Source organism: Heterocephalus glaber, unplaced genomic scaffold, assembly GCF_053883595.1.
Source record: "Heterocephalus glaber isolate CG9 unplaced genomic scaffold, H.glaber_assembly_v1.0 deba00001523, whole genome shotgun sequence".
In the NCBI taxonomy this organism is placed as follows: Eukaryota; Metazoa; Chordata; class Mammalia; order Rodentia; family Bathyergidae; genus Heterocephalus; species Heterocephalus glaber.
The window spans coordinates 24,443,568-24,460,150 of NW_028258327.1; the positions used below are offsets into that span (position 1 = coordinate 24,443,568).

Here is a 16,583-nt window from a genome sequence, read left to right on the forward strand (position 1 = left end):
TGGTTAGGACTCCAGTGGTTAGGGACTTCAGTGGTTAGGGGGATGGGAGGAACCAACATTTAGCCCCTAACAGTAGTTATGTGTTTAGAGTGGGATTTTCAACCTCAGTCATAGGGGTATTTTGGCTGGATAACTCTGGTGGCTGTTCTACTGTGCTATGTTTAGCAGCTCATAGCCTCTGCTCCCTAGATATCAGTGGGATCTGCACTGTAGTCACAATCAAGAATGTTGCCAGACATTGCCAAATGTCCCCCTGGAGACCAAATTGCTCCTGGTTGAAGGATCACTAGTTTGAGCTATTAGGGAGTTTATCTAAACAACATTGTTTAAAAGATTGATACATCATTTTGCTTGTTGACTGAAGGTAGCTTTCTTCAAAAGCAATAAACTAGGGCCGGGGATTTAGCTCAGTGGTTCCAGCGCCTGCCTTGCAAGCGCAAGGTCCTCAGTTCGATCCCTAGTACCAAAAAAGAAAAAAGCAATAAACTATCACCAAAGTCTAGATAACAATCTGCTTGTTCATCTACGTGTGAGAGTATGCTCATGTTTTCTAATAATATGTACTTAGTGGTTTTTAACTAGTTTGAACTATTAATATACTGAACAGCATATTAATGTTTAAGTTAATTTTGACAATTTAAAGGAAAATAAGGTAGCATATATTAGAGGAGAAAGAAAGGAATATAAAAAGATGTAGATATACCTTGAGCAATGGGAGAATGGAGTGGATAGACAGGAAGTGGGGAATCAGATGTTTGACACTGACAGGAAGAGGTGAGCCTGAAGCCTCATTGAGGGAGGAGATCATTGCTGTCCTGGGCCGAGTGCAGGAAGGGGAGGTGATCTTCCACAGAGTCTGTCAGCAGGGGAGATACTGTGGAAAGAAAGAATGAATAAGCAAAGGTACCAATGGCACAAATGTACAACGCTAATAAGATGGATGTGACTGAAACTTAAAGTGAGGCTAGATAGAAAGATCTGCAAGTCATCCTCATGTAATGATGGTGAAGCCCAAGATGTGGTGGGTGATTGCCAAGGGAGCAAATATAGAAGGGAAACTAAGGATAGAAGATACTTTACTATTCTGTCTAGAAAACAGAAGAAAGAAGCTAGTTAAGGAGAAGTGATTAGGATTTTAAGAGACTTCAAACTGAGCACAGTGTTAGAAATTAGAAATGGGACAATTTCAGCCTCCTGGAGGTGAAACCAAACTGAACATTGGAGAGAAAAAGTTTGGCCTTAGAAAGTTATCAGAGATTTTCATAGAGTCAGTTTCAGTACAAGAGATTCTGACGTAAGGGGAGAATTAGGAAAGCAGTGAAATGTAAGCTACTCTTCCAGAGTGTTTGACTTTGACAAGAAAGGGATAATGAGAGAGATCCTTACTGTACTATGGTTACCTAGGAGCAGCACGGGGAGATGATCATCCACAAAATCTGTGTCAGCAGGGTGATAGTGTGTTTTATTACAGAAGCAACATGGCCATTACAAACAGGCACGAGAATCTTACTGGTGATGGCAGTAATCTAAAACTGAGCATGTTATTGCTTTCCACAATTCTGTGAGTTCACAGTTGTTTAATTGTTCACTTACAATGGCTGAATTGCAGGGCTTGGTGGCTCATGCCTGTAATCCCAGTACTCTGGAGGCTGAAGCAGGAGGATCACCATGAGTTTGAGGCCAGCTGAACTACATGGCGAGATCCTGTTATGAAATTCTGTTATGATCACACTTAAACAGATCTCCACCATTCACACTTTCCTTACTTGCTGATATCATTGTCTCCTCTTGCTACATGATCTATAATGTCATTTTCATTTTATATCTTCTTTGTTTATATGATTTTATTGTAACACTTAATTTTCTTGGAAACAAAGATAAATTATAAGTTACTTTTTGACATGGATAAAATCTTCTATTGACATGTGCTCCCTAGACCCTCTATTCATTAAAATAATATTATTTTCTTATTTCTAGATTGTGAATGATGCATACGAAGAAAAAACAGCCACAGTTTATCCTGAACCACAAAACAAAGAAGCATTTGTCTGCTCTCAGATGTATAGCACGGAATATGACCAGATTCTCCCTGATTGTTACTCTTGGCCTGAAAAGGCCCAGAATGTACAGAGCAAAGTTGACAAATAGCGTAGTAGCTGAAATTTTAAACTTCCGTAGTGAGATCTTGAAGAGTTTCATAATTTTTAAAGGTTGGAATCTTTTATGATGATTCATAATATGCTTAGACTAAGATAATTTTAACAATCTAAAGTTTATGGAAGATTAATATAAATTAGGATAAACTTTACACTATATAATTTTTCTTCATTTACCTTTTGGTTACCTTTTGGTTTCTATCTTAGTTATTCTGCCCAAAGGCTCTTTAAATGCTGTTGTACCTACTACCTACTACTGAGAAATTAATCTTTTTATATAACTAACGGGAAGACCAAAATTATTAATAAATTAATATGATCAACATTAAAACTCATAATTCTTTTACTGACCATTTTGTTAAAAATCACTTTTTTTAAAGGTAGAAATGAATTTAGCCATATATGAACTTTTTCTAAACAGAACATTACTTTGTTGCCTAGAGAAAAATAACTTGTTGTATTTTCATTCCAGTCTTAGATTATATTTGTTCTTTTTTGTGTAACTGAATTCTAACATTTCTAAGAAAGATAACTGCTGTTTACCACCTTGAGCCACCTGAGATTTTAATATTCGTTTGTCATTGTTGTATCTTATAGAGTAGAGCTCTTGATACCTTGGTCCTCAATCAGAAATCCTTGCTAAAAGGGCCTTTATTTTCCCCTGATCAAATGCTCTCTAAGTTACCATTCTGTTACTGAGGCCTGTGTAGGCTGTGACCCCTATCTAGAGATAGGTACCTCAGGTCAGCACAGCCTGGACTGTAAGAAGGGTTGAAAGGAGAATCAAGATCCTAGAGAAGGAACTGCCTGACAAAGATTTCAGGAAGCAGGAGTAAGGCCAGGGTTTCCAGACAAGCTGGCTTTCTACTTGAGTGACCTGCCCTAAAGTCCCTTTGATTGAGTTAGGTACCTGAGAACTCACTGTGACAGTAAGTTCACTCACTTTTAGAAACTTTTGGAAAAAGTTTTGTAACTGTCCCTGATATCAGAAATTATCTTTCTGTCAGATACTAAAATATTTTAATTACCAAGGCCATTCTATAAGAAAGAATAGTTATACCCCAAATTGTATTAATTTACTTTACATATTAATGAATGAACTAATGAAAATAATGCTAATTTTTTTTTGAGACAGGGTCTCATTATGTATTCCAGGCTGGCCTTGGACTCACTATGTAGCCCAGGCAATCTTCCTGTCTCAGCTTCCTGAGTGCTGGCATTGCAAGTATGTACCACCACACCCAGCTCAACACTTTTAAATTCTTAAGCTCAGGTGTATTAACATTTGCTATTTATTTGTAGAATAATTTGTAGAATTTTATTTTCGAGATAGTGCTTTAAAGAGTATGAGCTGTTCAAGATAAACTTCTGTGAAATGATTTTACTGCATGCTGAAGGTTACACAAATTGTTTCAAATTTGGGTAGAAGGGGTTGGGGATTTTCTAAAGGTAACATTTAGTCAAAAGTTTCCTCAATAGAGTTATTTGGAAAAGATTCAGAATGGTTATCTATTTGTTGTCTGTTTTCATGTTGTCATATAACTAAATGTATTTACCTATGCAAAACATTTATTAAAGCATAGAAATAAGTGAATGAATAAAATCAAACAATGACTTATTTTTCTTAAAATACTGTTACAATTTAATAATGGTGGATCTTGAGGTCATATGAATTTTAAAGAGTTCTAATAACTGCAAATTACAGTATGAACTTCATTGATTATATACATAGTAGTCATATAGTAGATTCTATGATGAGTGATCTACTTCCTTGTTCTCGAAGATAATGAAACAAGCTTTAGATGTTACTTACCAGGTTTCATTTACCCTACATACATTATCTTATTTAACGTAATCCCCATTTTCCTTATGAAATTGATGTTTTAAATAACTTACCAAGCTGGTAGAGCTAATAAGCAAAGGAGAGAGGCTTTAAATCCAAATTTATTTTTTCTTATAGTATGGTTTTCCTTTGATGAGGCTACAGTGCAGAACAACACTTTCCCATTCATAGTTTTAAATTTTCTAATAGATTCATAAAAAAGAAACATGTAATTTAACATGTAATCAACATAAAATTATTGAGATGGTCTAGATTTTTTTTGTTCTTATCAGGTCTTCAAATTCCAGTTATATTTTTACACTTACATTTTCATTCAATTCAGACAAGCCCTGTATTAACTGTGCAGATGTAAATGAGACATGTATATTCTGAGAGCGATAACACTGCATGTCCATAAGAGAAGTGAAGTTTGCCAGGCATGGTGGTCCATGCCTGTGATCCCAATGCTCAGGAGGCTGAGGCAGGAGGATTTCTGTGAGATCGAGGCCGGCCTGAACTACATAGCAAGACCCTGTCTCAAAAATCCAAAAAAAAAAGAAAAAGCAAATAAGTCTATGAGAAGTGTTACTCCAAACTATTTTGAGAAATGTTTTAATAAAATAGACAAAAAATATAGTTTTATCAGCTCCTATTCATAAGCCAGTCAAGCATATTAGGAAGGGAGCATAGACTCAAGACGAGAAAATTTATTGAACAATTTTTATAGAATGCGCATTTACAGAAAGGGAATAAATGTTAAAGTAGTAACCTAAGAGATAAAGCAGGAACTAGCAGAGACAGACAGACAGAAACAGACAGAGATTGAGATTGAGATTCCAGGCATAACAAATGAACTGACAACAAGAAAATTATAGAACTATTTCCTTTATAAACAGATACAAAAATGTTGACATACCAGCCAACCAATTCACTAATGGCATTAAGAAAACCACTATTGTTACTGTTTAAGATAATTTAACAGGAGGCCACAGAGAAAACTATGAGAAAGAAAAAGATATAACAACTTGGTTATGGCACACACCTGTAATTTCAGCACTCTGGGAGGCTGAGACCGGTTGATAGCAAGTTCAAGCCCACCTGGGCAACACAGTGACTGAGACCCTGTCTCAAAATAAAAAGCTAAAGAATGGGTTGAGGAAATAGCTCAATGAAAACTCCCTGGGGTCAGTCCCAGTACTGGGAAAAATACTAGGTGTAAGAGTTGTTACTATCATTTTTACAGATTATATCTGCATATAAAACCATCAGCATTACAGACTATTAAGAATTACTAAGAGAATGCAACTTTGCCATACACAAAACTATCTTATAAACCACCAATAGTATTCTTCTCTATCTGCAAGGATCAACTAGATTTAGATACTGTAGGCAAAAAATAAATTATAATTTCTAATAACAATAGAAAAAAAATGCCATAACCCTCTGTGAAGAAAAAGTTGTTTTATTAAAATATATAAAAGATGGAAATAAATAGACTGTACCCTTGATGGGATTGCCTTAATATAAAATTGTTATTTCTCTCCAGAAATAATTCACAAATTCAATGTAATTCTGTGTAGTTCAGGCTATGCTGATTGAGGCTATAACCGTCCATTATCAAGACTCATACCACAAAAGTATCATGCTTACTTAACAACATTGTCTAATGTTCTCAGTTGGGGGAGAGGGCCCGTCCATTTTGTAATGTCACCATTTTTATCATGTGGCCTCAAAAGATAACAGAAGGTGGGCTGGGGATTTAGCTCAGTGGTTCCTCCACCTGCCTCGCAAGCGCAAGCTCCCGAGTTGGATCCCTGGTACCAAAAAAAAAAAAAAAAAGTTAACAAAAGAACAAGAAAACATAGAGGGTTAACGCAGGAAGTTTTACTGAGAAGTCATTTCGGTCATATGGCCCCAGTGCTATGACAAGAGAACAGATATGTTGTATTTTTATGACTACAGAACTACAAAGTGAGACAGATTTAATGAACACATAGCAATATCTCTGCCATAAAGCCAATTTTAGTTGAAGTTTCTAAGAAAGAAAATACATTTATTCTAAATACATACAGAAAACCAGAAGCCCACCCATGTAATACATACAAAACGTGCCTTTCTCTTTTAAGAAGTATAAGGAACTAACTAAAGTTGAAATCCAGCCCTGATCTAGGTTAATTCCTAATTCTCAGTCCCTCACCTTACCTTCTGGAGAAATGACACGATATGCCCCCACTCAGAAAAGTGTTGACCCCAGTCTCTAGAGTGCTTTAAAATACAATGCCCAGTGTACAACCAAAAAGCAAAACTATATAGAGAAAAGCAGAAAAATGTAAACCCTAATGAGGAGGAAAAAATAATCAATAGAAGTAGATCCACAGGCCACCCAGATGGGTTTAAAAATAATTGTTCCAATTATATTAATGAAATTAAGGGAAGCAACAAAATTGAAGAAAAGATGGATTTCATCATAAAAATAGAATATCTAAAGAATTAAGTATATATTTTAAATCTAAAACATGAAATATTTGAAATTAAAAATTCATTGGTTTAAAAAAATCATTGGATGGGCTTAACAACAGAAGAAAGGATCAGTGACCTCAAAGTTGGCCATTAGAAACTACCCCAAGTGAAGCACAGAGAGAGAAGAAAAATAAAAGGAAAGAGAGATATTGCCTAATAGGAAGTGATGTATTTGCATTTGGAGGGCTAGAAGGAGTGAAGAGAGATATTGGAATACAATAAATATTTGAAAAGAATTTCCTCAAATTAAAGAAAACCATCAACCAACAGATTAAGAGCTAGCAATCCCCAAGGAAGATCAATACAAGAAAACCATACCTAGAAATATCTCAGTCAAACTACTGAAAACCAAAAATAAAGAGAAAATTTAAATGCAGCTAAAGAAAATACATGATACTTTCACAGGTGAAACAATGGCAGCAAGTTTCTTAGCAGAAAAAAATGAGATAATGGAAATATATTCTAGAGGTGCTGAAAGAATAAAGTTGGTGATTTAGAATCCTTTACAGAGAAAATATCCTTCAGCAATGAAAGCATTTCAGGTAAATGAAAATGGAGATAATTCATGGCCTGCAGACCTACACTGTTAGACATGCTAATGGAAGTTCTGCAAGATGAAGGAGAATGATCCCAGATGGAAGTATGGATCCACAGGAACAAATGAATACACAGGAAGGAGTAAATGTATGGGAAATACAAAGTACCATATATGTGTGTGTGTGTGTCTGTATAAGCATTTATTTTGAAATTAAGACTATTGGCTATTTGAAACAAATAATGCATGTGGATTTTATAAAAATATGTAGGAAACTAAGTGTGGTGCACACCTGTAATGCCAGCACTTGAGAGGCCAAGGCAGGAGAATTGCTGCAAGTTTGAGTCCAGCCTGGGCTACCTAGTGAGTTCAAGGCAAGTCTGAACTACATAGCAAGACCTTGTCTCAAACAAACAAAATATGTAGATATAAAATATATATTAAGAGTAGGGCAAAGGGAAGAGGGCAGATTAATAGAATTATGCTGTTATATGGTTTACATTATTCATGAAGTAGTATATTATTTAAAGCATATTATAGCAAGTAGTGTACTACTTCATGAACAATCTACAAACCTGCAGTAAGTCAAGGAATATTTTAATACATTAAGGAAGCATATTCTAACCTCTAAACTACTAAAAATAATATAAAACAATAAAGTTAAATGTTAATAGAGGAACTAAAATAGAATAAAATTCTTGACTAATCAAAAGATAAAAGAAAAAATATAAATTAATAACTCCTGGGATAAATGCAAAATAAGGTATGACCTAAAAATATAGTGAGTGCTTAAATTTAGAAAATTTTTATTACAGTAAAAGACACATTACCATTAATCCCCTTCAAACTATTCACCCTCACCTCAAACACTTATTCTATCATTTTTGCCAATTTCTAGAGCAGTTCTAGAAGTCTGCTTTCATGAAGGTCTTTTGTTGCACTGCCCTGGATGGCTTGATGTCCTGAATTGATTCAAAACCTTTATCTTTCATGGTCATTTGGGTAAGAGTCAGAAGTTGCACAGTGCCAGATCCAATGATTAAAGTGGATGAGGACACCCTGTAACATTTTTATAAAACCACCTTTCCATTGGATGGCACCATACTTTTTATACCCCACAAAGACACTTACAAAAGAGGACTTACTGCTTCAGATGAGTGTGTTTGAAGTAAAGGAGAGCGAATTTAGGCTCAAAGTCTCAACAGTAGTTTGAAAACTAGAAAAATCCTTTTGTTTTTGCTGGAAGACTCTACAGTCTTAGTACTGTAAGGAAGAAACAATTGAAAACCAACATCCTACTTACAATATTGACCAAGAGCAGTAGGACCCCGATTTGGAATGAGGATTTCTTGGCAGGGGGATTTGGAGTACTCAGAATATACTAATTTTTTTTTTTTTTTTTTTGGTACCGGGGATCAAACTCAGGACCTTGTGCCTGTGAGGCAGGCAGCAGAACCACTGAGCTAAATCTCCAGCCCTAGAATATCTTAAATTATGATAAATAGTACTCTAGATTTGAGGACTAAAAGTCCTACATCCTAGGACACTTCTGAGTCCCAGGCAACCTGGGTAGTTGGCATGTTCTCCCTTGCTAATCACATGAGGGCCTCCTGTCTAAACAGGTGGTTATTGCCTTGCTTGAAGATCCTATAGTATCCTCCCATGACTTAATGCTTAGTTTGCAAACGGAAGCTAATTTACCTCATACTTATTCCAAATTCCAAATTATGTTTCATAATCTCTATATACAAAAAAAATCACACTACAGAATGGAAAAGGGCAAGGGTGGATACAGTTAGAAAGACAGACCTATAGGAGCAGACTCAGACAAAAAGAATTCTAGATTTTGCTCATTTATATTATGCAAAACCTGAGGAAAATGTATGGGGTTCTGAGAATGTTATTCTAAGGAGACATATTAATTTTGGATTGGGCAGAATCAACAAAGGTGCACTTGCCACAGATTCTGGATTTAGTGGGCATCCTTGAGCAACTGGCAGTGATTACATTGGTTCATTAAGGTTGTTGAGTGAAACATGGGCTTAGTAAAGGCCTATATGAAATGAGAATCATAATAGAAACATTCCTAGAAACAATAGAAAGGAAAACAAAGCTTTACAATGGTAGCAATATTGGAGTGGATTTTTGGTGTACAACCCAACCTGACCATCCCCATCTTAATGATCCCATAACTAAGTCTCTTGAGAGGATTAACCAGTGACTCTTCCCTTTTTCAAAGGCCTTCAGACGTAACATTTTTCAGAGAAATCCCAGAGCCCATGCAAAGCATTTTAATGACTTCACTTTATGTTGGGAAGGCTTGTGAGAAGTGCTATGCTTAAAGTGCTTTTCATATTTCAACGGAGACATCAGAATCTTGGAATTGGCAGGGGCTTAATAGCATTTTTAAACATTTATTAAATGGACACAAGATGGAAACAGTTATAATACAAGCAGGTCAAAAGTAATCAGAATTGTTTGGCCCACAGAAATTTTCAGTGGTGGAGAGTTAATCAAAGGGCCCTGTGGCTTGAAATGATGTTCAAAAAATTAACAAGCAGACAGTATAGGTGCTGAGCAAGAAAAAAATGGATATCACTGTAAAAAACTTACATAGCAACACCAGTACACATCAGATGAATCTCAGCCCAATTTAGGACCAAATACATATTCAACCCATGTAGACCCTACTTGATATATATGACAGCAGGAAAGCTTGACTGCAGCTATCAAAGTGCCACACATAGATATGAGTGAAAAACCCCTAAGATGAAGAACTCTATGATAATGTGTTCCCACACTCTTCCCTTGAGGGTTCCATTGACTAGGAAAACAAAATACATTAGAAAGGAAGCAACTAGGCCTTTTGGAGGACACCTGGGAACAGATATGAATATAAATTTCTAGGGTCTCTGAAACCACTGTGTTATATGGGACATACATATTACACAACTGAACCCATCCTTTAGCTGTTTTCCCAATAAAGTTTCAATTGATTATTTTAAAAATAACTTGTTTTTTAAATTGATGGATAAAATTGTAGGTGTTTATCATATAAGAATTGGTATCTTCTATGACAGTATCCCCACGTCTCTGATCATAAATAAAGGATCGTTCCATTAGGAGATAACAAGAGATTTACAGAGATAAATCCCAGCCTCAAAAGAAGAGAGATGTGATTCTGATCACATCTCAATGATCTTTGGCACATGCAGGAGTCAGATGGCTCTCAGAATGATAGCACATGTTCCTCAGATGTGATTTCAATTGCAGCTGCTGGCAGACAAGTTCTCTTTCTTGGAGCAAATCAGTATGGAGCTATTAATTTGGTCCATGCTTTTTTTTTTCTTTATTCCAGCAAGTCGAGACCACCAGAAAGTTTGCCATATCTCAATAAACAAGGCATATCATCTATTTTCAGTGTTATATGAATTCTGTCTGGATTAGAGTACCATTCTTGATACTGGACCTTGACCATCTCACCACTGTACTGGGCACTAGGTGGTCCAACACACTGATGATGCTCTGCAGATAGGATCTAGAACTCAGAAATCACTGGGTTCCCTGAATGCCTGGTGAGAAATATGCCAGAAGGTAGAAGATAAATGTCATGCAAACACAGGAGCCTGCCACCTGAGCCAAGTTTTGTGAAGGTCCAGTGTTGGGCATGGCGGCATGTCCCCTTCATACTGAAGAATTAATTCCTCCTGTTACTAAGGACAGCATTTGGTGTTTGGTGGACTTCAAATTTTGTGTGTACACTACTCAAACTCATTTGTGGGACCATGCTTTGACCAGACTCAGAAAAAGGTCTCTGGCTGCAGTGATGTAAGTTCTACCATGTGGACCTTAAGGAGAACCAAGGGGGTCAGAATTTCTGTGCCTAATCAGGATTCTGTGTAATACCATGCCCTCTTCAGAAAATAACTGTTCTTTTGATTCACTGCTAGGCTACTTGAGGTTTAAAAAAAAGCAAATAAATTATCTTGTTCAAAGGGGTCCATGAAGACCTCAGATAGACACCCTCAGAACCTCTTCAAGTTCTCTGATGGATGGCATGTGAACTATCAAGAAATTCTGGGGCCAGGGATTTAGCTCAATGGTACTCCACTTGCCTTGCAAGCACAAGGTCCTGAGTTCAATCCCCAGTACCACAAAAAAAAAAAAAAAAAAAAAAAGGAAATCCTGATTTTTCAATTTGATGCAGGGATGTTTTAGAGGTCCATGGTCATATTTGCCAACTCACTGGGTCACTCCTTAAACTATCCTCAGCTCTTAGGATACTTTAGAGCTTAAGATACTTAACACAGAACACTAAGGATTAAGAAGAAAAATACACTTGAAGTGCTTGATTTAATTCAGTAAGCTTTAAAAATTCACTGCAGCTTTCCCAAATTGATTCCAGTCATTTTCCCCTCTTAAACCCTAAAAAGAGGCGATTCCCCAAGTAAGGGCTGTGTGTATATGAGGGTGGGGGGAAATGTTGTACGCATTCTTTTCAAGTTGAACAAACACCACCTGTGTACACACAAAGCTGAGTTTTGAATGATCATGTATGATATCATATATATGTAAAATGTATATCTTTACTAAAACTTACACTTCTCCCATAATAAATGTCTATTATTTGCGCTTCTAATAGAAAAAAAGTTTAGGAGTATATTTGGTATGTAAAAGCAGGTTCTGAAATATTAGAAATAGCTCCAGAAAAAGTCCATAAGCCTGAGATTATGTAAATAAACTATTTTTGTTCTATATTTTGTTTATACTTCTGTAGTGATTTTTACTAATCATAGGAAAAAACCTCTATGAAGGTGTAAAACACTGTCTCATTTCAAAGAATGAAAAGTTAGAGAAGTTATCTGTGGAAGACCTATGAAAAGACTAGGATTGTATGTAGCTCAGTGGTACAGCACTGGTCTGGCATGTAGGAAGCCTTGGGTTCAATTCTCAGTACAAAAATAAAATAAAATAATTAAAATAAAATAAAATAGAAGGGTCAGGGATTTAGCTCAGTGGTGCTGCTGCCTGTCTTGAAAGCGCAAGGTCCTGAGTTCGATCCCTGGTACCAAAAAAAAAAAAAAAGATCTAATAAAGTATGACTGTTAATCACACTCATCATTTGGGGAGTTTATGTGGAAAATAACTCCTATACTATGCTTTTATTAAGTTCTAATAAATGCTGAGTAATGAATCTTTGGCAAAGTATTTCTTCCCTTTGCATATAGGTAAAGAATGAGGTCATAACTTGCGCTCCAGTACCATCCAAGGCTAGGATTTAAAGACGAAAGGGCAAGTTCATCTCTGGTAGGGCAGGCTCTGCACCAGTGCCTTGGCTTAAAATTGTGCCTTGAGAGGAAACTTATTTTGAGCTACCAGGTAGACCCAGTTTCAAGGCCACACAGACACAGGGGGCCTCTGATTAAGCAGGGTCTGCTGGTCCATTATGTTTCCTCTCTTGCCCAAGGACAAATGTCTGCCTCCTAGACTGACAGTAAAACCAGAAGGTACTGTTTCATCAAAGTATATGAGCTCCACTGGCATCAAGCAGAATTGTTATGTATAAGGCATTCCTCCTCGTCACTCAAGCCCATCACCTAGTTTTAGCATCCTGAAAGGACCAGGCCATCAGTGGGGTACCTTGGCTCAGTGTGAGAATGGACAGCTCCACAGGGAAGGGCAGTAAGGCTAAGGGGAGACCATGGAAATGGGGAAAGCTGTAGGGGCTGCTCAGGAAACACTTCAGCACTTGGGAGATTCCCAGGTCTTAGAGAATATAGATACTTAGTAATGGAAGGATTGGCAAGGGCTACTTAAATAGGGGGTTTAATCATTAAAATCAACTCTCATTTTGAAATAGACTGGTGGAACAGAATTTTTGTTTAAGACATGGCAGTCAGTGACCTATCAAATTGTAGTTTTTTTTTCTCCTCCAATGAGGTCATTGTGTAGCCCTCCTCACCGGTTCCCTTCATCCAATATTTTTTGTGCATAAGAATTGAATGAAGAATACTGTTATCATTATTTCTAGTATCTTTGACCAACTGATATAATCAGCTGAGGAAAAATACATATCATGGGATGTTTGTTACTTTTACTCTTGGGATTTCATTACTAAGATTTCTCTGCTATTATTTCTAGTATCTAGTTTTACTCAAATACACTTGAAATAGGGGGTGAAATGTAGTAGACACATGATTTTCCTTTATTCTCATTTGTTCTTTCATTTAGAATTCATTTCCAATGATGCAAGCAGGTATGTCACCCATGTGCTGACATCATGAAGGAGAGAAACACTGTTCATAGTTATGAATTCATAACTGCAGTTTGATTTCTAATATTAACTTTGAGGCTTTACACTCCTTAATCAAATCAGCTTCACTAGTTAAATGGACTGTTTTTATTACAATGAAATAGTTTTCAAAAGACAACACAGGAACCTACAGGTAACATCACAATTGCACTATTATAAAGTTACAAGGCCTATTTGTTTCATCACCAGTTGAAAATTCTGGAGCTAGAGTTCTCACTGAAGATGCTACATAGCCACCGGCCTTTTTATTTTGGTCTTATTAATAGATAATAGATTTCCCTAACTGACTTAGGGAAATTATAAGCACAGGCCTCAATAACGTCCTAGGAGTCTGAACTTTTGCTTTCAATACCAAATAATATCTGAAAAACATGCTCACTTTTGTGCTTTTTGAGAAATTCTAAGAATTGACCCAGATTCATGTGATAATCATTCCTTAATCCATAGTCACCATGGGCCTCAAGGAGTAATTCTTCAAAAGAATGGAAAAGGCGCAAGTCCTTGCCATTTCCTTCCGTCTCCATGCTCTCTGTGTGCTTACAGGAAATGTGCTTCCAGTTGGGGTACCGAATTGTGTGCCAGAACTCCTCACAGTGCTCCTTGAAACCCTCTACACAGATTATACCAGGTTTTCCTGTCATGCAAAATCCAGTCACATCTAACCTTTTCCCCACTTCCAAAATCTTTTTCCTTAGGTCTTGCTGATAGATATGGTGACTGTAGATCCACATTCGGAGGAATGTGTTCTTGACTGGCTTTGCGTGTGCAGATGGTTCATGCTCAAGCTTTCTGTTTAGGAAATAGGATGCACTATTGTCCTGGAGCCACTGAATTGCTGCACATACACAGAGCTCACCTGGATCAAAAGTCCCTATATAAGAAGTGAGACTGTTGTTGAGAAGTAGCTGCTGTTGTCTATCAAGCTCAGGTGACCGGGCAAATAGCTGCAATGCTACATAGGGGTAGCTGTGAGGCATGGTTACTTGTAAGTCAACTGTCACCTTAAAATCAAAATCAAATAGAGTTAAATATCATAAAACCACACAAGCTAGTTTATCAGTTGCAACTGCATTCTGTTAAAGAGAATAATCATTACTGCTATTGTCAGCTATCTACCAAGTCATTTATATACACAATTCTTTACATTTAGGCATTCTTTTTAATATTTATTGAATTACACATGCTAGGTGCCCTGTGCTGGTATAAAGAAGTGAACAGTCAGACACTACTGCCTTCATGAAGTCTAGAGCCTAGTGAAGGAGACACACATTAGACCAAAAAAAAAAAATTCCATATAGGCAGTATTTAATTTCACTCATGAAAAGCATTACCATGAGAAAGTTCTGGGTTTCACTGAAGTGTGTAACCATCAGGACAGAATACAGTCTAGGGAGGCAAGAAGCTTTCTTAGCATAACAACTGAAAGATGATTAGGAAATAGGTAAAACAGCCCTCAAATGACCTGTCCAATGTTACTCCATGCTGCTTCTGTTGGATATGAATGAATCAGAAGATGGAAGTAAATTCATTCTTAACATTCAGATTTTATGTATTTGCTTTCTGCATATGGGGCCAAATCCAAAAACATTCCCTTTTTAAAAGCTTGTTTGGTTACACGTAATATTTAGACTTATGAAAATCATGGTATCTGTAATGGTAATCTGTACAACAGTTGGATTGGTAAGAAATTGGATGAGTAAACAGAAATAATGTGAGTGTAAGACTAAGATATTTTCAATAAAGGCACTGGGCATATATTTGTTTAAAAGATGTGCATATTCATACAAAGTTCAGGATGTTTACTGAAAATCATTTATTGAGCATCCTATGTTGCAGGTTTTGCTTCCAAACAAGGGAATATGCGTCTGGAATATTCTTTATTTCCTAAACAGGAAGCCCACACAGCAAGGATTTCAGTTAAAAACTGGGCACCTAGCAACACCGGAAACAAATGAAGGCACCCACCTTGGGCTCCTCAATCTGAAGCGTAATCACAAATTCAATATTTGGTGGCAGCGCCTCCCTTGTGCCTTCCAAATATCTCTTTATATTCCTCGGGGCATTTACATCTTCAAGTTTTACTTCTCCTTGGTTAGGAAACATAGAAAACAGCATTTCCATCTCCAGCAGCTGAAGCTGAAGGCTTTCGTTCACTAAAGCCGACATGTTGTCTCAAAATCGACTTGCCTGGAAACCTGGAAAGGCCCGGGGGCTCTCGGCTTAATAATGTCAGCTGGTTTCCAGGGAAATTTCCAGAAGATCCCTTTCCCAGGATGCAGTCCCGCAGGAAGCACTGCACGGAGAGCTAGGGCACAGATCCGGACATTTACACACCATCGATTTAATCTCCTGATGCCCATATCTAATATAAACAACAATCCCCAAAATACCCATTAACGTCCAGATTCCTAGTCCCTCCCCCCACCTGCCTCCCGATCTAGAGTTAGGAATTGGCCCTTTCAACAGGTGTTCCGAATTATACCGTTGCAGGTGGTTGCAAATGACACCTGCAGAAACGCTGCAAGTCAGCGTTCCGAGAAAGGCAGGGACCCCTCTCCCACCCGGTTATAGGCTAGCGCGGAGCAGGACGCTGCGGCGAGAGGGACCGAAAGGCCGAGGCTCTAGGTCTCCTATGCCCAGGATTGCAGGAGCCGCCACCCCCACTGCCAGCCGCTACCCGTCGGTCCGGACGCCACGCCGGGAACCCTCGGGGAGCGTGCCCCCGAGATCCACCCTCGCCTGGGGCGGCATCTCGGGAGCTCTGGACGGTTTGGATCCCCCAGTGCCAGGACGGGGGGTGTCTGTCTGAAAGGTAAAGGCAGAAAATGACAGCGCAGGGGGAGGGGTAGCTCGAGAAGGCTTTCCGCAGTCACAGATGTGAGAAATGACCGCGACAATCCGGAGAGGGATGCAGGAGCCCAGCAGCACTTACTGTAGCTGAGGCCACTGGCTCACTACTTCCCACCCTGACCCTATCCATGACCAACTAAGAACACTGGCTACCCAGGAACGCGAGGTCGGCCTCCCCCCAAAACCCACATCTGGAAGTGGAGACTGGCATCCCAGTGCTCGCACACAGGCCCAAACCCTGGGCCATCGCGGTGCCTCACCCTTCCTGGCCACTCAATTGAAACAGCCCCAGAGCCCGCGCAGAGCCGCATCCGCAGATCTGCAGGCTCTAGATGCGCGAGAGCGGCGGCACGGCCGGGGCGGGGCCGTGAGGCTCCTCTGCCGTGA

The 16,583-nt window shown here is 38.2% G+C and overlaps 2 protein-coding genes across 3 annotated transcripts in view; one reads left to right on the forward strand and one right to left on the reverse strand.

Annotated features, from left to right (window-relative positions):
- Nucleotides 1-3,774, forward strand: part of Me1 (malic enzyme 1) — a 200,663-nt gene extending 196,889 nt beyond the window's left edge. The window contains exon 14 of the mRNA XM_004860271.4: nt 1,978-3,774. Within this exon, the coding sequence (XP_004860328.1) occupies nt 1,978-2,148 (171 nt within the window). The 3' untranslated portion in view covers nt 2,149-3,774. The remainder of the gene's footprint in view (nt 1-1,977) is intronic.
- A 2,025-nt stretch (nt 3,775-5,799) lies between these two features.
- Nucleotides 5,800-16,573, reverse strand: Rwdd2a (RWD domain containing 2A). 2 transcript variants are annotated; one of them, XM_021240728.2, is made up of 4 exons: nt 16,457-16,573; nt 15,534-15,651; nt 15,312-15,433; nt 5,800-14,347 (listed from the first exon to the last, which is right to left on the reverse strand). In XM_021240728.2, exons 1-4 carry the CDS (start codon nt 16,505-16,507, stop codon nt 13,670-13,672), a joined length of 969 nt encoding a protein of 322 aa, XP_021096387.1. In that variant the 5' UTR covers nt 16,508-16,573; the 3' UTR covers nt 5,800-13,669. The 2 variants fall into 2 exon arrangements, with proteins under 2 accessions (XP_021096387.1, XP_004860327.1); XM_004860270.4 differs by having other exon boundaries at nt 15,312-15,651; nt 16,386-16,507.
- Nucleotides 16,574-16,583: the final 10 nt, after the last annotated feature.

Bases quoted from the DNA above. Each gene is read 5' to 3' on its own strand.
- Rwdd2a (XM_021240728.2), bottom strand. From the start codon at position 16,507: ATGCGGCTCTGCGCGGGCTCTGGGGCTGTTTCAATTGAGTGGCCAGGA. The intron at 15,652-16,456 runs GTGAGGCACCGC...TCTGTGCCCTAG, and splicing joins CAATTGAGTGGCCAGGAAGG to CTCTCCGTGCAGTGCTTCCT. The intron at 15,434-15,533 runs GCAAGTCGATTT...TTCCTAACCAAG, and splicing joins GGGCCTTTCCAGGTTTCCAG to GAGAAGTAAAACTTGAAGAT.